At 36.7% G+C, this 20,706-nt stretch overlaps 1 protein-coding gene and 1 long non-coding RNA gene across 8 annotated transcripts in view; one reads left to right on the top strand and one right to left on the bottom strand.

The window, feature by feature from the left end:
* The window catches only part of LOC128312890 (uncharacterized), a 30,959-nt gene extending 20,723 nt beyond the window's left edge, over positions 1 to 10,236 (bottom strand). The window contains exons 1-4 of the long non-coding RNA XR_008292806.1: positions 9,787 to 10,236; positions 6,957 to 7,074; positions 4,245 to 4,438; positions 1,719 to 1,802 (exon numbers count right to left, since the gene is read on the bottom strand). This is a non-coding gene — a long non-coding RNA (uncharacterized LOC128312890). The remainder of the gene's footprint in view (positions 1 to 1,718; positions 1,803 to 4,244; positions 4,439 to 6,956; positions 7,075 to 9,786) is intronic.
* A 25-nt stretch (positions 10,237 to 10,261) lies between these two features.
* The window catches only part of LRRCC1 (leucine rich repeat and coiled-coil centrosomal protein 1), a 47,232-nt gene continuing 36,787 nt past the window's right edge, over positions 10,262 to 20,706 (top strand). Inside the window, exons 1-5 of one of the 7 annotated variants that reach the window (XR_003421778.2) lie at positions 10,262 to 10,444; positions 12,779 to 12,984; positions 13,277 to 13,342; positions 17,736 to 17,903; positions 20,495 to 20,670. Coding sequence is in view for 6 of the 7 variants with exons in the window: in XM_015080480.3 (XP_014935966.1) it covers positions 10,356 to 10,444; positions 12,779 to 12,984; positions 13,277 to 13,342; positions 17,736 to 17,903; positions 20,495 to 20,670 (705 nt within the window). In the remaining variant the exon portion in view is untranslated. Of the gene's footprint in view, positions 10,502 to 12,778; positions 12,989 to 13,276; positions 13,343 to 16,713; positions 16,891 to 17,735; positions 17,904 to 20,494; positions 20,671 to 20,706 lie in introns of those variants that run through there. The other 6 variants (XM_015080480.3, XM_015080481.3, XM_027064298.2 and 3 more) reach the window with 6 other exon arrangements.

The raw sequence follows: 20,706 nt of genomic DNA, 5'->3' as shown, positions 1-20,706 counted from the left end.
TATTAACCCTTTCCTTCCACACAAACATCACCACCATCATTACTACTCTACCTCAGTAAACATCCTTCATTCATCACCACCTGACATACTATATATGCATGTGAATTTGTTTATCTATCTCTTCTGAGTAGAATACTTTGTCCTGACTAGAATATAAAAGGTCTTTATCTGTTTTGATCCTTCATATAGTAGGTGCTAGATAAATTTGCTGCATTTTAGGGGGTTCCAGAGATTTTGAAGCTGATCAAGAAAAAAAGATAAGATCAGGAGGTGGTGGTAGCACAGGAGAGCTTTATTTAAGCAACACTTGAGCTGGTTTGCATATAGAGGAAATCACTCACAGCATGAGACTTCCCAGAGGCCATGGCAAGCCACCATCCAAAAGGGGAGGAAGACTGGAGAATTCCTGGAGAAAAGGAGACTCCCAGATGGATGGTTTGTATATTTAGGTGTTGTCACTCAGCAGCAAGTAGGCAGACTTGGAGGCAGAGAGCCCCTAAGGGCAGCAGTGGCTTGGGGTCTTTATTGCCCCAGGCTTACCTTACCTGTGGCTAACATAGGTTATTGCAGGGTATGCAAAGTAAGCAAGCTCTAAATGGCTAATAATATGTTTATTTGGACTATGTTTAAAACAACTGGATGTGTAAAAGTTTGAAGTAATAGGTCTTAGTCTGCTCTGAAGAAGTAAACAACCTAGGGTCCAAGGTACAGAGACCATCTTTGGCTTATTATATAATATGCATGAAATGAACAAAACAACAACAAAAATAAACAAAACACAAGTTAATTTCTCCATAGCTGATCCTGCTACAAAAGTAATGAATGAATAAATGTTTGAATTAATGAATACATGTTGGGTGGACTAATACCTATAGATTAAGTTAAATTAGAGGAAGAGTAGTTGCCTGTATACAATTAATACTAGATGGGTTTACATATATCCCCATGGACAATATAGATATACAAATTAATCCCAATAGACGTTTCACATGTATGCTGTCACTCAACAGTACATCACTGATCCTACAATATGAAATTATTATCCTCATTTATAAAATGAGGAAATGTGGATCCCAAAAAATAACACAACTTGCTACAAACCATGCCAAGAGTAAGTGACACAGTGGGATTCAAACCTTTGCCCACTTAAATGCAAAGTTTACATTCTTTCCATTAAACTACAATTTCTTCTCTTGGTACTCATCTACAAATTATTCTTTCAGAGTTAAATAATATCAATGTTACACCCCCAGAGGAGACTTCTCTTCCCAGAACTTTTGAAACCTTCCTTTCTTAATTAGCTGTGACTAACTTGTTCACTGGCATATGAGATTTTTTAAAAAATAGTTAACATGTGAAACACTTTAACTCTGGCCTTAAAAGAAGTCACAAAATCGCAGAACAATTCACAAGTTAATCAGTCATTTATAAACCAAATTAGATTCAATAACAAAATGCTTGTGAAGGGATGAGATGGCTAAATTAAGGAAACCTTCCAGAAACATGGAGGGAAAGTGGAAAAAAAAAAAAAGGCAATCCTTGTGAAGTTTCAAAATTACTTTTCAAGATTTAAAAAATGGAAAAAGGCAAAAAATCATGCAACTCCCAAGAGCAATAGAACTTTCCCATGGAAATATTTTAATATTTAGTGCCACAACAGGGACAGGAATCTTTGGGTCTTATATCAGTGGTATTAAAATATTCTTCACTGAACTTACCTGTCTCCCTGAGTATTTGAGCTGCTTGTGCCATGGTGATTATTCTTGCCATTCTTAATCACACAGGGCTGGGGATGATCTTCCCTAAAAGCAGAGGACCAATTTATTTTTTCAAAAGATTTCTTGGAGCCTCTGTTTCTCTCCTCAGTCTTTGGATCAAACTTTTTGTTTATCTTTTAAGAATGGCTGCTCATCAAACTTATAACTTACTATCTGACTATAATTCAGCTTTTTTATGCAGGATTCTAGGTGTCCATGGAGCACAGGTGGGTAGTAGAGAGGCCAGAATACTAAATGGTAGAGGCACACAACAGAGGACTGTGAAAAAAATAATTTTGTAAATTTATTTTATTGTTTACCTGTGTTAAGTAGTTTCTCATTGATGGTGACCATCAAGAACTTGAAGACATCATCATTAAAATCATTAAATCAAAATGTATAGTCATTTCAAATATAAAATCTCTTTTCACCTTCCAATTTAATTTTTGAAATCATACACATTTTAGAATAATTTTGTCAAGTTCCATAAAAGATTCAGTTGGGATTCTTACTGTGATGGAATTTTAGTTGAGGCATACACGGGGAGAACTGACATCTTTATAATAATGATTATAGCTTTCTCTAAATTAAACTTTTTTGGGAAAGAGAGGAATCCTTCTATAAGCTTTAGTGTTCTCCATAAAATTTTGCACATTTCCTGTTATACTCACTCCATAACCACTTATAATTATTTTGCTATGTCAGTTTAGAAAATCCAAGAGAATATATGAAGAAAACCACGTTGTCTGCAAAAGAAGCAGTTTATTTCTTCTTTTTAAATTCTTAAAACACATTTTTCTTTCTTACAACATTGGTTCATCTTAAAAGAGCAGGAATCCTTATCTTGCTCATCACTCTAATGAGCATACTTCCAATGTTTTATATTAATGATGATATTTGCTATAGGTGGTTGGGAGATGCCCTTTACTTAATTAAGGTATCATCATCTACTCTCAACTTGCTAAGATTTTAATTATGAGAGACTATTGAATATACCAAATGACCTTTTGCTTCTTTTAAGATGATTACATTTTCTTCTCTCATCAACTAATTTGGGGTATATTTTTCTCTTTTTCTAGCTTACTTGTTCTCTCTTTCTGTTAATCTAGATAACAGTTTATCAATTTTATTTATCTTTTCAAAAAACCAACTCTTGGTTTTGTTGTGTTTTTTTCTATTGCTTTTCTAGTCTCTGTCTTTTTCTTCAGCACCATAATTTGTTCCTTCTGGTGTCAAGAGGTACTGCTGTATCAGAGGCCAGGCCATGGAAGGATTCTCCATTGTTCTCCTTTCTTTCCTGTAAAGAAGTCTCAAGTTCTGCAACTTCTCCCTCTCTAGCAGAGCTGTACTGGGCATGCAGCAAGCCATTCTTTTCTGTTCCTTTGTTCTTAGCTGCCCTCACCAAACTACACCAGTTCCATCAGTGTTCCATGTGAGGCGACACAGAAACCAGCCCTTCAGACAGCTCCCAGAAAGGCCAGGACCTTCATCCTGAGTAGGCCAAAGGCTCTACTCTTGCCTCTGAGAGAGGCCAGGTGATCTCTTTTGGCACTGAGCTGCTGGCTTTGGGAGGGGCTGAAGTAGGTAAAGTCGAATTGTTCTTCTAAGACTTTTCAATGTGACCGTTCTTGGTTTGTACTAGTCTGAAGTATTGCAACTACTTAACTGGATTCTGGGCTCTTCCTAAAGGTATTTTGGGTATGTATCATTGTTAAATCAGTGTTTCTATGAGGAAATGAGGGCTGGAACTTCCTTTTCCACTATCTTGCTGATGTCATTCTCCTCTCTAGCTTACTGATTAAAAGTTTGTTCATTAATTTTCAGTCTTCTGTTGTGTTACTGTTATGTAATAACTCATTCAAATTTCTAGTTTTCTCCTGAAATATTTTTGGCCAAATGCCACAGATCTTGATATGGATTGCTTCAATTACACAGCTATAAACTGTGATTTACATTATTTAGGAGTATGATTTTCAAATGTCAAGTTACATACACTTTTTTTGATGAGCATTTCTTTATTTTGTTCAAGTACATTATTGTGGTCAATGAATGTAAACTGTTGGGAGGAAAAATTTTCCTCTACCCTTCAAAGATTCTTCCCATTGGTCTAAGAGTTAAATTGACATGATACAGATTAACAGAAGAAAATCAAATTTAATTTTGTATATATGGGAACCTCACAAACATGACAGGTTCAAAGACAGAAATATAAAATGAGGCTTATATGCAATCCTGAAGCTAAGGAATGGAAGAGGGGCCTGGGGCTTCAAAGGAGAGGAGGCCAATGCACAAGGCAATAAGAAGAGGAGCAGATGTTTGGTAACTGGATGGATATTTGCCTGCCATACAGATGGGCCATTCAGATAAAATGTATCTCCGGTCATAACTCTGATTCAGGAAAAGAACCCCCCACAATTTAGATTGTTCTAGGTAGTTAAGGAAATGGCACATTTTGGGGAGACTTGTTCTAAATTCCTTCAGTCTCACCTTTAAAACTTTGAAGAAGTATCCAGAAGCCAAACTGATAGATAACTCCATAGCTCAAAGAATCAGCCTCAGTGTTGGGAATAGGTCAGTTCAGTTAAATAGTTGTGCCTCATTTCAGGAGGCAATCTTGCAGATGGGCTTCCAAAGTTAGGCCTATCTTGTGCAAGCAATCAGGTAATTAATATGACGCATCTCTATAGAATTAAAAGGAAAACAGAGGTTAATGGTTGGAGCAAAGTATAAACCTAGTGCCTGAGTGCTGCCAGTGAGATTTCTAGATGTCAGCCTTGAAGCATCTGCAGATAGAGTGATGGCAGACAGTGGCAATCTGATAAATTTTCCTGGTTCGCAGTTTGAATGTCTCTGGTGATCTTTCTTAGTGGCCCATAAAGCAACAGGCGCAAAGATCATCTAAATATGGTCAGTTGGGATGATTTCTCTGACATCAATATCATGTCATCTAGCTTCAGTTTGCAGGACTTCAGGAAAAAGGGCAGCTTTAGTTCTCAATGATTCCAAGTCAAAAGAAGGGAGAAATGTGCAGATTTTAGTTTGGAGAATCTTAGCCAGATACTTGAGGAAACCAAAATTCAGGATACAGTCCACTTTATAAGCAAAAAATAAACTGTCAAAGACAATGGAACTAGAATCTAATATCCACAAAGGTGTGCTATTGAATTTCATTTTTCTAAAATCACCCTCATTTCCACCAAAGATAGCCAAATTAAGACTAATTTGTTTGAAAAATAAGTCTGGTTTCAAAAAAACTTGGCCTGATTGTTTGCATAAGTGCAAAAAGAATAGTGATTGACCATATAGGCTCTTTTTGTTTTAAGTTTATGTATTTATTTTGAGAGAGAGAGAGAGAGAGAGAGAGAGAGAGAGAAAGGGAATAAGCAGGGAAGGGGCAGAGAAAGGGGGAGAGAAAGAGAGTACCAAACAGGCTCTGCACTATCAGCATGGAGCCTGATGGGGGGCTCTATCTCACGAACAGCAAGATCATGACCTGAGTTGAATCCAAGAGTTGGACACTTAACCAACTGAGTCACAGAGGTGCCCTGGGCTCTTTAAAATCTGTTTTGCTAGAACTTTTCAGAAGGAATCTTCAGACTGAACTTTTAACAGTCTCTAAGGCAAAGAAGCTGAGCCAAACACTTGCTATCAGACTTGCCTATAATTATCTATATATGTGAGTAAATTCCTCTATTCTCAAGGATGCCAAAATATCCTGAGGTTACTGCAGCTGCGAGAAGTGACCTTCCTTTCTCACCTGGTAAGGACCCTAGAAGCAAGGTACCAGGCTGATTTTTCCAAGGGGCTTCATTGGCTCTGTAAAGTCAACTTTAGTTCCTTAAAGCTGTCCAGTCATATCTGAGTCTATGTATCTCTCTCAAAAACGACATTCTAGGCAAGTCTTGGCAATATAACCAATGTTTCCAATTATATCCTATTATAAAGAGAACACATTCTTATTGAACTTATGCAAATAACTTATATTGCCATGAAGATAAGAAAACTCACTGAGAGTGTCCAAATTCTGGAGGGATCAAGTAGGGAGAAAAAGATAAAACCTTCATGTTTGTTTACAAAAGTATGTTTTACCAAATTGCTGTAAGTCGTAGACAGCTTAAATGAAAATGTTTCCTTAAATCTGAAAAAACAAACATTAGAAAACCAGCAATGTTTCAAATAAGAAGTCATAAAAATTATAATCCTCTTCTTCAGTTCATTCAGTCCCAATGTATTAATTCTTGTTCTGCTTGAATCCAGTTTTCCCACCAGTTCTGGAAATTCTTACCCAGTTCAGTTATATGACCTTAAGTTTATCAGAAACCTATATTTGTCAAAAGTACTTTTCATGAATCTCCTTGAGGATGAAGCACTTTTGCAGGGAACCTTCTATAAAAGCATCAGAGTAAAACAATAACTGTCTGTAAATGACCAAAGACTTAAAAAAAAATGTTCATCATTAGAGAACTGATGAGAACTCATTATAATGGACTTGACAAGGAAATGTGGTTATTTCCATGACACACAGTACTTCAATAATTAGCAGTACAAGTGATAACATTCATCATACCAGGACAAATCAAAATTTTAAGAATTTTATATACATTCTAGAACAGTTATATTAATAGTATTCACCCATATAATCTAACCTAAGAAAGTTTATCATCATTTATTTGACAGTGCTTCCCATGCAATTTAACATACAAAATAAGTCTAACTAGTTTAATATCTCTCATTATAAGGAGAGAAAACAAATCTTTTGGGATGTTTCAGGGCCCTCTGGAATATATCATATCTCAGTAGTAAGTTCTAAATGAAAAAGACTTCAGTTAGAACTGAACGGACATGGGATTCTCTGTCTCCCTCTTTCCTGCCCCTTTCCCACGCTCTCTCTTTCTCTCTCTTTCAAAATAAACAAATAAATTTTTTAAAAATTAAGAAAAAAAGAAATTCGGATATCTAAAACATTCAATTTTTTGAGAACTAACTCTTCAAATATTCTGGATAAATAAAATATCACACCAAAAAAATACAAATTACAAAAATATTGTATATAATGGTTGACAAAGAGAGATATACAAGCACAGCATGTGTTTGGAGGGGGTGATATATACAATTAAGTAACTGGAATTCATGAATAATGCAATATTTTCAAGGCCAGAGGTCACAAAGGGGATGATTCTATGGGCCCACATTACTGACCTGATATTCCATAGTGAGATCCATATGTAGAAAGTCATTGTAAAATTTTAAAAGCTTTGGGTTTTTATCTTTAAGTTTACATATATTTAGTTGGTTAAAAAGCCATTGTGCATCTCATCTGAAATCTTAGCATAAAAGTGCTACACTGATTCGAATAGAAAAAGACAAATACAAATTATAGCATATAATACCACTATTCCATTTTGATTCCACAGGAATGCAGTAAAACAGTAAAGGCTATTCAAAAACTATTAAGATGAAGAAAAAGGAGAAAAAACCATAGTTGCCTTATACCCCACATCCAAATCAGTAAACAAAACTTATAAAATCTAACTTACTAACATCTCCTCAGGTGTTCTCGCCTCATCATTCCTTCCCTTGTCCAGGCCTTCATTTTTCTCACTCAGTTTACTGCAACAACCTCCTAATTTATATAGTTACTTTTAACCTCCCTCCAAACCACCTCCACTCAGTCTCTAGAGATAATGTTATAAAACACAAATCTAGTCCTGTCACCCTCCTGCTTAAATACTCTGCTATCTTGTGTTCTTGCATCTCCTCCCAACCTCACTCTGACAGCTGCTGCAACCAACACGCCATCAATCCATCACTACCTTCCTTTACCAAATGCCAACTTATAAACAAACTGTTGCAGGTTCTCCAAGATCTGAGTCAAGCTTAACTTTCTATTCTCACCTCTTGCTTTGTCACTTGCACACACCTTCTCCCCACATCAGCCTTTCTAAATAAATATTCCCAGAGTAGACAGCATTCATTCTGTCTCCCTCACAATGCTACCTTGCTGCCCAGTCTGACTGCCTATCCCATCTTGATGTCACACTAATAAGACTGACTCCAAATATATTGCCCATTTTGCACCCACCCCATGAATACTTTATAGACAGCATGTAAAGCAAGTCCAAAACAAACTGAAGTGCCATTTAAAAATACAAAACTACAGACTACGGTAATTGAAAAGTGTTAATTACATATTATTTAGAGTATTAATGATAGGTTCTTTGAAATTTAGAACTTAGGTCTCCTATAGAAACTTAGTTAACAAATTTTGGTTTGCACATAAAGAATTTCAAAGCAAAACTGCAGTTTCTAAGCATTTGTGCTAAACAACAATAACAACAACAACAACAACAACAACCAGACAAACGATAGAAGTAGTTCATCAAACTATCATTTTAAAAAGTCAATTCTTTTTTACTGAGAGAGAGCGCACACGTGCAGAAGCGCTCTAGTGGAGTGGGCGAGAGGGAGGGAGAGAGAATCTTAAGGAGTCTCCATGCCCAGGGCAGAGCAAAGGCAGGGCTCACTCTCATGACCCTAAGATCACAACCTGAACCAAAATCAAGTTGGAGGCTTAAACTGACTGAGCCACCCAGATGCCCCTAAAAAGTCAATTCTTGGGGCGCCTGGGTGGCTCGGTCGGTTAAGGGTCGGGCTTCCGCTCAGGTCATGATCTCGTGGTCCGTGGGTTCGAGTCCCGCGTCGGGTTCTGTGCTGACAGTTCGGAGCCTGGAGCCTGCTTCAGATTCTGTGTCTCCCTCTTTCTCTGACCCTCCCCTGTTCATGCTCTCTCTCTCTGTCTCAAAAATAAACGTTAAAAAAAATTATTAAAAAAAAGTCAATTCTTAAGTGCTAAGATTTTTTAACTCCAGTGACCATAATCAATATTTTAATTAATTAATTATAATGTCCATGATTTTGGAGGAAAGATCCAATACATTTAATACCATTACAACATAATTTGTTTCTTTTTAATTTTTTTTAATGCTTATTCATTTTTGAGAGACAGAGCGTGAGTGGGAGAGGGGCAGAGAGAAGGGGAGACACAGGATAGTTAGCAGGCTCCAGACTCTGAACTGTGAGCACAGAGCCCCTCCCAGGGCTCAAACCCACAACCATGACTTCCACAACTGTGAGATCATGACCTGAGCCAAAGTCCGACACTTAACCAACTGAGCCACCCAGGCACCCATAACATAATTTGTTTCTTACATCAGTTATTTGTATTAGGTAAGACTATATAATACTCATCCCCATTGAAAATCTGTATTTTAATGGATATTCAGAGATTAGTGACTTATCAATCATCTAATCCTACATAACACATTTCTGGAATTTACTGGCTTAATACAAAACACTTTATTTAACTACCATTTCTGTTATTTTGCAATTTGGGATGGGTTCAGCTAAGCACTTCTGGGCTCATGTATGTATCTGTGTGCTGTGTGTCCTTAGCTAGAGTAACTTGTTTCTGCCCGGCACTAGAATTAAATGCATTGCCCCCCTCCAAAAAAAAGGCAAAAGCAAGCCCAGAATCAAGGAACCATTAAAGAGATTCTACCTCCATTTCTTGTTGGAAAGAGCTGCAGACATATGACAAAGCACATGATTAACAGGAAATAGTGAATGGTGGCTACAAATTTTAGAACGTGATAGGTATAGCTAAACAGTAGGAGACCTATTAACATTTAAGACTGGAAATATCTTCAATATTAGATTAGAAAGTTAGGCTTTTATTTGACTGCTAATGAGGGACCACCAAAGATTTTAGTTCAAGACAGTGACAGGTTCAGAGCTGACATACCTTTTGTCTCCATTTTTAAATATTCCCATGAGTTACAGAGCAAGCCTACCAGGTGGCCTCTTCGGCCTTCTGGTATTGTTTTGCTACCTGAAATGTCATTCATTTCCAGAATTCCCTTTGACCTAGTAAGACTCTGCTCAGTCATCAATAACTGTTTAGGAAACTTTCCCACTACCCACATCTCTACACATTTTGCACAAATGCTCCAGTGCTATTCCTAGCACTCACCCTGTTGCACGTCAATTGTTTCCTCCATTGAACTGTGAATGCTTCCAGGAACGAGAATGGGTTTCAACTTATTCCTCATGGCACAGGTAAGTGCCTGGCATATGTAAAGGCATCCCATAAATGTTTACTGACTGAATCAACAACAGTAGGTGCAATGGCCGGTGGGGGAACAACTAACTTAGTTCTGTAAAGACAAACTGCTATCAAATCGGCTTCAGAAGTCAGTCACCTAAAACGCAAAAATCATACAGAGCAGCTTCAAAGGAAAAACTCATTCTTTCCCCAACAGCTACCACGCGGAATGATGTTTTCCTTCACGGCAAGTCTCGAGAGTTGCGCCCTAGATACCGTAAAAGGGAGGGAAGCCCTTGGGGAAGAAAATCAGGTTTCCCGCTTTGCGGCACCGTAAGGGCGGGAAAGTGCCCGGCTGTCGGTTGGAAGACGGGCGGGTGGGGGAATCATCGCCCCGCCCTCTCGGGCTGGACTTCCGCTCACCAAGGAGGCGTGTTCCGGGCTCTCCCACCCAGCTCTGGGCGCCGGTTAAGATCAAGGTTCCCGTCGCCGGTTCCATGGAGGCGCCGGTGGAGGCGGAAGTTGAAAATGGGGACGGCGACAGCAGCTGCGGGGACTTGTGCTTCATGGATAAAGGCCTGCGAAGGTAAAGGGTGCTGCTCAGCCAGAAGCAGCCTGCGCATTCCCCGGACGGCAGTTGTGGGTAGGTGGCTGCCTCGGTGCAGCGGAGGCGGCACAGCTTTACCGAGACCACACACAAATGCTGTCCGGCTTTCTCCCGCCTTAGAGCTGCAGAATTGCTCTGAAGTACCTCGTCCCACGAATTGTCCTTATTCCTTTCCACTTGGACTTCTGAGCAACCTGGAAACTGCCCTACGACCTGACTCTACCAGCCTTTAACCGTCCTCCCTCCTTTACTGGTTCTCCTTGTTTTTCTAATTATTCTTTTTTTACTTGTTCTGTAATTGTTAGCATTCTCCGGTTCTGTCTTGTCTTTTCTGCTCCTTCTCTTACTTTGACAAAAAGTGGCACCGTGGTATCTCTAGCAGCTGTGGAGCGAAGTTTTACTGCTCTTCATTAGTTTTGCCTCAATTCTCTACACCTGCATTCTAATTTCTCCTTTGCAGAACACTATGATACCTATATCCATATACTTTTTGAAAGTACTAAACATCATATTTAGCTAGTCGTTCCCCCTTTCATGTAGCCCAAGTTTATGCATGACATACTAAGTTCTTTGTTCTGCTTTACTGACTGGTCCTTGCCTACCTTTTCGGTCTCCCCTCTTAACCGTTTCTTCATTTTAGTCTATGATTAGCCACACTGCGCTACTGGCAGTTCCATAGTAGGCTTCTCTGTGCTTTTGCACATGCTGTTCCTTTGTGGCATGCCCTGCCATATGCAGAACCTTGCTGCTGATAATTAAACCATCTTGTTCTGGATTCTGATCTAAAATTTGCTACAAGACCCCAAGGAGATGTTTTTTAAAGGAATATTTACATTTATATTTAATAATAGCTGTTATTTACTGGATGCCATTTATGTGTACATATTATATACGTTATCACTAATCCTCACAATTATTCTGCAAGAGGGCAATTTTATAAGTGACAGGAGGCTCAAAGGATCTAAACAGCTCTTCAGCTTCACGCAGCTTGTAAGTGGTTAAGTTCAAATTTAAACCCTATTTCTGTCTAATTTCAGGGTCTGCTTTTTCTCCTGTACCACATTATCTGCAAAGTACTAATTTCCAAAAACTAAAATGTGTCAGAAAATAAATGTACATCATTATGAGCATGTGTTAATAGCATAAGGCCTGGCACTAAATGATACCTCAGTAAATGACAGTAGCTAATTTTCTGCCACGAGTTATTAGGTGCTTCAGTCTGAATTCTGAGGGAGGAGCTGAATGATCTTATGGCATATTTAAAGTGTTTTTGTGTTTTAATTTTGAATTTGAAATTCTTGATGCTAATTTGGAAGCACACCAGAATCCCTTGTTTTTTATTTTACTCCCTAGTACTAAACCTGCACTTTTACCAGTTAGGTTTCCTCTATGGTAGCTGCTACAGAACATAGAACAGATACCTGTAACATTGTGTGTTCCTATTCCCAACTGTTCCTCCACCCAGCATCACTGAACTATGTGCACTGTAGTTTTTATTCCTGGAACTACTATCTTTAGGAAAGGTCTGGTAATAAATGGCAGTAATTGAGAGAATGAAGAGATGAGTTCTATTTAGAGAAGGTGCATTCCAAATTTTATAGAAGGGAGGATGGACTTCACTAGAAATAGCACTAGAAATAGACTTTCACTACAGATAGCAATAACTAATGGTTTCTTTTGAAACCCACTACTTTCTGGTTAAATAGCTGTTGCAAATGGTAAATAAGGCAAGATTATAAACTCCAGTGCCAGATCTGGATTTATACTGCCTCAGGTAATAACTATAGGAACTTGGACAACTTATTTAATATCTGCAAACTTCAGTATCTTTATTCAGTATCTCAGAATACTGAGGATATTCAGTATTCTCAGCAATACTGGTCGCTGAGAATTGTTGTGAGGGTTAAATGAAATGAAGAAACTGAGGGTTAGAGAGGTTAACTCACTTAAGTAATTTAGCAAAAGAAAATGGTAGAATGCAGATTTGAACTGGGGTATTATGATTCCAGGGCCTTTACAATAACAGCCTTCATTGTATGCTGATGTATGTAGAAGCTAGAAATGCCTAGGGTCACTTGCCTCTGTTGAATGGATTTCTTGTTTATCTCTATGGTCCAAAATACTGATTAGTGGTAAGAAGCACTGTACCTTATGAGATATTAAGATGTTACCATAAGTAGGAAGGATTTCATTATAGAATGAGTAGAGCACATACTTATCATCTACATGGTATTTGGTTGATTTTAATTATTTGGTCATGATTTTAAAATCTGTTCCTTAATTATTTTTGATAACATATATTTTCTCTTGTAGCATATCAGAGTTATCTTTAGATTCAACCCTTCATGCCATCAATCTTCATTGCAATAACATCTCAAAAATTGAAGCCATTGATCATGTTTGGAATTTACAACACTTAGATCTGTCATCCAATCAAATAACTCAAATTGAAGGGCTAAATACACTGACAAAACTATGCACTTTAAATTTGTCCTGCAATATGATCACAAGAATAGAAGGTTTGTAAGTGATTTTCATGTGATACTTTGCATAAGAAAGATGATTTAAATGCTTTTCTTCTTCCCAAAAGAATGGAATAAAATATAAACCTTTGAAAACTGAGCCTAACTTTTACTACATAAAGAATTTTCTTCAAGAAAAGTTATCAGTTTTTTAAGTATTTTGTAAAATGCCAATAAAATTGATTTCACTATCTGACTGGATTTGCTTCAGACTGTCTGAAATAGCAATGCTGTGTAGCTCTAAATAATTATTTTAATTCTATAAAGGCTTTATTTTATTTTATTTTAGGACTTGAAACACTAATTAATCTGACTAGATTGAATTTATCTTATAACCACATCAATGATCTTAGTGGTAAGTAGATAATCTTATATTTTCTATAATGCTGAATGTTTGCTACATGTGATGAATTAGGCTGAGCTCAGCATGCTGAAAACTGAATAATCCCATTTTTGACCAAAATATCATCTAGAGAGTGTACTTCAGTCATAATTCTTTTTTTTGGTGCCAAAGCTACAGCTAAAATAAAAAATAGGAACATAAACTAGGGTGCTCGGCAACAGAAAAAACTTGGATGGGAAAGACTTAACTTTGGGAGAATAATAATGTTTTAATCATAAATAAGTAATATACTATCATATAAAGAAGAATAGTTATAATAGAACTTTTTACAATGATGAAAATATTATATATCTGTGCTGTGTGGTATGACAACTAATAGCCAGATGTATCCTTTTGGAGCACTTAAAATGTGGCTAGTGCAGTGAGGAACTAAATTTGCAATTTAATTTTAATTTTAAAAAGCCATATGTGGCTAGTGCTAAGATATTGGACCATATGGGTATACAGCATTCTAAAGGCTATTGTGAATTGAAGATCAAATAAATTTTTTTCTTTTTGACTTTTAGCATGTCTACAAAGTTAAACATTGTTACCTATTTTTAATTGAGTAAAGTGATACACTGATAAAATGAACAAAGTTTCATGATTATTCTTAGAATTATCTGTTAGAACTGGCAGATTTCTTCTAATTATCTTCACAATTCTACCAGTATTTGAAACAATTTTATTCATGTGTTTATTTTTCTCCCAGTACTACAAAAATACTGCCCTATGCCAGGTATTTCATATACAGAAAATTAAAGAGAACCCTACCATTAAGCTGGAATGGCAAGAATATTTTAATTTTTTAATGTTTATTTATTTTTGAAAGAGAGAGACTGAGTACCAGTGGGGGAGGGCAGGGAGAGAGGGAGACAGAAAATCCGAAGCAGGCTCCAGGCTCTGCACTGTCAGCACAGAGCCTGATACATGGCTCAAACCCATGAACTGTGTCATGACCTGACTTGAAGCTGGACGATTAACCAACTGAGCCACCCAGGTGCCTCAAGAATACTTTAATTTTTTGAAACCTTTTTTCCCTGGGATGCCTGAATGGCTCAGTCAGTTGAATATCCCACTCTTGATTTCGCCTCAGGTCATGATCCCAGGGTCTTGAGATAGAACCCTGGGTTGGGCATGAAGCCTACTTGAGATTCCCTCTTTCTCTCCCACTGCTCCTCCCTCCTGCTTGCTCTCTCTTTTTCTCTCTCCAAAAAAAAAATTAAAAAATAAACGTTTTTTCCCAAAGATGTGAAAATATTAGAATTGAGTATTAACCCTAGCTTTGTCACTGCTAACATGCTGTTGAGCAAAGTATATTGTTACTATTTGGATGCAGTTTCCTTATCTGAAGAATGTGACTCTTGGATAAGATTTGCTCGTTCATTCACTCAACAAATATTTATTGAAGATCACTGTCACATACTGTTCTATAGTGATGAAAAACAACAACAACAAATAGATTAGGTTCTGGTCATAGGGCTTACATGGTAGTGAGGAAGAAAAACAAAAAATATGATTATGTCAACCCCTCGAAAATAAGCAAAAGATTTGAGCAGACGCTTCCCCAAGAGGATATCCAAATGGCAAATAAGCACATGAAAAATATATGTATATATTTAGCATCCTTAGTGATTAAGAAAATGCAAATTACAATTGTAATCAGATCTACTTCATACCTGCTAGAATAGATAGTTTTAAAAACTTACAGTACAAAAGACTGGTGAGATTGTATAGCAGCTAGAACTTGCATACACTGTGGGGAGAACTGAAATGATACAACTATTTTGGAAAACAGTTTGAAGGTTTCTTATAATCTTAAACATACACTCACCATATAATCATGCAGTCCTTCTAGGTATTTACCTAAGAGAAATGAAAACATGTCTATTCAAAACCCTGTACATGAATTTTATATGATTATATAGCTGTTTATATAATGATGTTTATATGATTCTTTATAATCTCCCCAACTGGAAACAATCTATACATTTACCACTTAGTAAACAATAAACAAATAATAAACAAATTGTGATTCATCCACATGATGGAATATGCTTGGGAGCAAAAAGGAATGAACTATTGATAGATGCAGTCATATGGATAAATCTAAAAAGAAATAGGCTAAGTGCAGGGATTAAGACACAGAAGGTTGCACTGTATGATTTCATTTATATGGCATTCTGACAAAGGCAAGTTTTAGTGGCAGAAATTAGATCATTAGTTGCCAGGGGTTGAAAATGGGAACAGAGACATGTTGATTGGAGGGATGGAAATGTTCTGCATCTTATTATAGTAGTGGTTATACAACTGTATATGCTTGTTAGAATACATTGATATGTACACCTAAAAAGGGTGTGTTTTAGTGACTTCATATCAGATTGTAATAAGGAGTATGAAGAAAATATACGGAACCATGTAAGTTCTAATGGATAATTCTTAGAATGATAATATTTTATGTGTTCAATAAATAAAGGCACTTTATATAAGAGCATGCAAAAACAGTAAGGCACCTCACCTTCAAGCCTGTCCTGATAAAAGAACAGAAAGAAGGGTAATGTGCTAGAGCATAGTAATGAGGGGTTAATGTGCTAAGAAAAGAGATGAGAAAGTAGGCAAAGGCCAGATCACAGCTTCATACTCAGGGTAAAAGTTTGCATATTATTCTAGGTGCAATAGGAAGCCATAGGAGGGCTTTAAACAAGTAAGTGATATATACGTGTTTTTAAAGGATCACTTTGGTTGCTGAGTAAGAATGAATGTTAGAAGGATAGGAGTGGAAGTCAAGTGATTGGTTAGGAGAGACTTGGACTAAGGTGGAAATAGTGTAGAGGAGCAAATGGATATATTTTGGGGGTAGAATTCATAGGATTTGCTGATGGATTGAGATAAGGAAATGAAGAAAAAAGGAATCAAAGGTAATTAGCTGTGAGTTTTTTCTGTAGTTACAGGTGGATGATGGTACTATGTGGGAAAGATTGGGGGAAAAACCAGAGTTGAGGGGGTGAGACGTAAGGATTCTGTCTTAAATTTGAGAACCCTATTAGACATATGTGTTTATGTATTTGTATAACGTGCAGTTTAGAAATTGGGAATCATAGTTGGAGTTGTAGATTTGGCACACCAATGGTATTTGTAACCATGAAACTGTAGGACATCCTGGATAGCATATGAATAGAGAAGGCAGACCAGGAATGAACCTTTAAAATTGAAAAGTAAGAGGAACATAAGGTTAAAACATGAGAGGAAGAACCAGTAACATGGAACAAGGACTTAGAAACATCACAGGAAGAAGAAATGCTGAGTACTTACAAGAACGCATGAGAGAAAATCTGATCTTGTAGAGAGTTGTCAGAGAAGACTTTTCTGAGGACATGAGGGATGAGTTGAAGTTAGTGATGAGGACTGTGAACAAAAGAAGAGGCAACGCTGTAAGAAACAGAAGTAGAAGTTAGCCCAATAAAGATGGAGAAGAGAAGAGTATACCAGTCAGGTTGAAGAAATTGAAGGAAAAAAAAAAGGTGGGTAAAGTTGAATTTATATATGGAGAGTACTAAACCAAGCAAAATTGTATATAAGACCTCAGGAGGAACAATATAGAGTACCTCTCTGAATGGTCTTTCCAAAAGAAGGGAGACTAGGGCATTCATCCACTGACAGTCCCCCTTCTGTTGAGAATATCCCTGGAGGTTTTAACTCCCTTACATTTCCAGGCTGCACCTTTGCTCAAAAGCTCCATTTTGAAGGGAGCTCTGAGGCAAGAAAAGAGAAACATGAAGTGCTCCAGGGAGACACTGGCAGTGTACATGGCCGCATTCATCACAGCTGCAGCTCAAGTCCGAGGCTGGTCAATGAGAATGGTACCAGGCAGCAGTCGCCTCTGCTGCAAACCTAGTTCCTAACATTGCCATACTCTAGGTGCACTCATGTAAGAATTAGTACCAGGGAACGAAATTAAATGGGTGCTATTTGTATTTTATGCTCAAACCAACAAAATTGAAGGATATTGCAGTGTTTGCTTATGTCTACTAATCAAAAATATGTATTGATCGAGAGCCTTAAGTCATGCCTTTATGTTTCTCATATAAGTACATAACATTGGCCTTGGGAGGTACATTGTTGTGTTTGAAGAAAACCAGACACCTCCAGGCTAGGGCCTCAAAGAGATGCTAAACCTGTGTTCCTTCAAAACAGAAATTGACTTTACGGATACCTTATTTATTAGCTGTAGCTGTATGCAGAGTCTTATTAATGCTGCTCCTTTGTCTCAAAATCTAACCCATGTAAAAATTATTTTTTAATTAGTTCTTGGAAAAATGACTTTGATGGTATCAAAAAATTTGTTTTTTTTCCCCCCGTACTCCAGGTTTGATCCCCCTTCATGGAATTAAACATAAACTCAGATATATTGACTTACATAGTAATTGTATAGATAGTATCCATCACTTACTTCAGTGTATGGTAGGATTGCACTTCTTGACTAATCTCATTTTGGAGACAAATGGAGAAGATAACCCTGTCTGTCGTGTACCAGGTATGAGCAATTAATTTAATACTTTTTGTAATAGTTAATATTCAAAGATCCTTTATTTGCAGCAACTGGTGTTGATGACCTCCTTTTATTTGTCTTAAGATTTGCAACTTTTTAGTACATGTTTGGAAAAAACCATAATCGCAAATAATTTTTAAGACAAATTGCCATTAAAAGAACACAGGATGAACAGATAAGTAATTCTATATAGGCAGCTTTATGCTTGATAAGTGAATGCCTCAAAATTAAATTATGTTATGTTATATTCTTACAGTATAATGCTGTGCAGGCATAAAAAAATAAAAAACAGAATCTTTAGCTACTGGTATGCACTTATCTCCAAGATATACTGTTAAGAGAAAGAAAAGCAAGCCGATTACAAAACATTGCAAATAATAGGTTGCCATTTGTATGCAAAGGGTAACGTGTGTATTTGCTGAGTATATATCTAAAATATCTAGAAGGCTACACCAAAAACTGGTAACAATGCCTAACTCCGGTATTAAGTAGCTGGAGGTCAGGAAATGCAGAAATAGTGGAAAGGGTCGCTGCAAATCAGGAAACGTTAGGAAAATTTTTTCCTGTATACTTTTTAAATTTTATCTGTGAATGTGTTAAATAATTAATAAATAAATGATTTTTGTAAGAAAGAAAGCTTAAACTGAATATGATATATAGAAGACACTGCTGAAATGCCATTTGAGCTAATTCAGAATCCCTGAAAGCTGGCAAATACAAAGCAGACCAGACTGCAGTTTCTAGAACTCACTAATCTCAAGTTGCTTAACCAAGCAATAAGATGACAAATGTAGAATATGAATATATATTCTAAAGATCTGCTTGGGTAGAAGTTGGCTATAGAGTTGGCTCCATTCTGTTATTAATACGCAACTGTATGAAGGCTTTTCCCAGAATGGAAACCTGTTCTGATAATTTTACTTCAGACAAGAATATAATAGATTTGAGATGAACTATTTTCCTCAGGCGATATAATATAGAGTCTCCCTAACAATTAGGATAGTGAGCTTCAGTTTTCTTTTCTTGAAAGAAAACCTTATTGCTAAAACAACTTTATTTTTTCTCTACTTACCCAAGTTGCATTTTTTCTTAACAGTTTGTCTTAAGAGTCTCTAGTTCCTACAGTTTGAACCTTTGTTTTTCACTTTATTTGACGAGGTATTATAACATGATTGCCATCCCCCTAGAATTGAAGGGATACTTATTACTAAAATTACTTAATTTCCCTTCAAAATTTCTAGTATTAATTTGCCAGACCTCCTTCTTTATTTTGGAGTTTTTCCAACCATTTCATTGCCCTTTGTTTAAAATTATGGTTAAGTAAAATTAAAGTGTTTCTTTTAGCCAAAACACAAATTAATGGTGATTTATCAGATTTCTCATATTTAATTGTACTTAGGGAAAATAAACATATTCTTGAATAGTTGATACATTGCCTATCTTAATCTTAGTTATATGTAATTTAAGGGGGACAGTTGGGGATGTTTAATTGTACTAATGCTTGAGGCTTCATTAGCAAAATTCTGGATTTCTGGTTGTTACCCACATTACCTGATTTATATTTATACTAATCATATTACAAATAAAAGACATGTTTGGCTTTCTGTTCAGAATAAACTGTTGCTTGGGAATGCAAGCTGGTGCAGCCACTCTGGAAAACAGTATGGAAGTTCCTCAAAAAACTAAAAATAGAACTACCCTACGACCCAGCAATTGCACTACTAGGCATTTATCCAAGGGATACAGGTGTGCTGTTTTGAAGGGACACATGCACCCCCATGTTTATAGCAGCACTATCAACAATAGCCAAAGTATGGAAAGAGCCCAAATGTCCACTGATGGATGAATGCATAAAGAAGATGTGGTATATATATACAATGGAGTATTACTCGGCAATGAAAAAGAATGACATCTTGCCATTTGCAACTATGTGGATGGAACTGGAGGGTATTATGCTAAGTGAAATTAGTCAGAGAAAGACAAAAATCATAGGACTTCACTCATATGAAGACTTTAAGAGACAAAACAGATGAACATAAGGGAAGGGAAACAAAAATAATATAAAAACAAGGAGGGGGACAAAGCATAAGAGACTTATAAATATGGAGAACAAACTGAGGGTTACGGGAGGGGTTGTGGGAGGGTGGATGGCTAAATGGATAAGGGGCATTAAGGAATCTACTCCTGAAATCATTGTTGTACTATATGGTAACTAATTTGCATGTAAATTTTAAAAAATAAAAAAACAAGTTAAAAAGAATAAACTGTTACTGGTATCATGCAGATATAACTTTAAAGCAATTTTATGAAAGATAAATCCAGCAATGGTGATTTTTAACTTTCTGATCTTCACCAGGAGGATTTTGTGGGATGGGTGGTGGGTACTGTTTGTTTTGTATTTAATGATTACATACTAGAGAAGGACCAAGGAGCTTTTATTACAAGTTTATTTGTTGCATTCCAGGACTAATCTTATCATTTAGATGATATATCTGGTAGCTGATAAATTTACTGTATTCTAGAAATAACTAACTTTTTAATGCCTGACTTTTCACTTTGAATATGTTGTTTCCAAGGGTACAGAGCAATTCTGCTCCAGACGTTGCCACAGCTTAGAATCCTAGATTGCAAGAACATATTTGGTGAGCCAGTAAATTTGTCAAAAATAAATTCATCACGCCTACAGTGCTTAGAAGGTCTTTTGGATAACTTATTTTCTTCAGATTCTCCACTAAATATAAGTGAAGATGAGGTATGGTATTGTTTTTTTTTTAATATAAAAGATAAC

This window comes from Acinonyx jubatus, chromosome F2, assembly GCF_027475565.1.
Source record: "Acinonyx jubatus isolate Ajub_Pintada_27869175 chromosome F2, VMU_Ajub_asm_v1.0, whole genome shotgun sequence".
NCBI lineage: Eukaryota > Metazoa > Chordata > Mammalia > Carnivora > Felidae > Acinonyx > Acinonyx jubatus.
The sequence above is the reverse complement of the archived record's forward strand: the minus strand, read 5'-3'. Positions and strand labels throughout refer to the sequence as shown.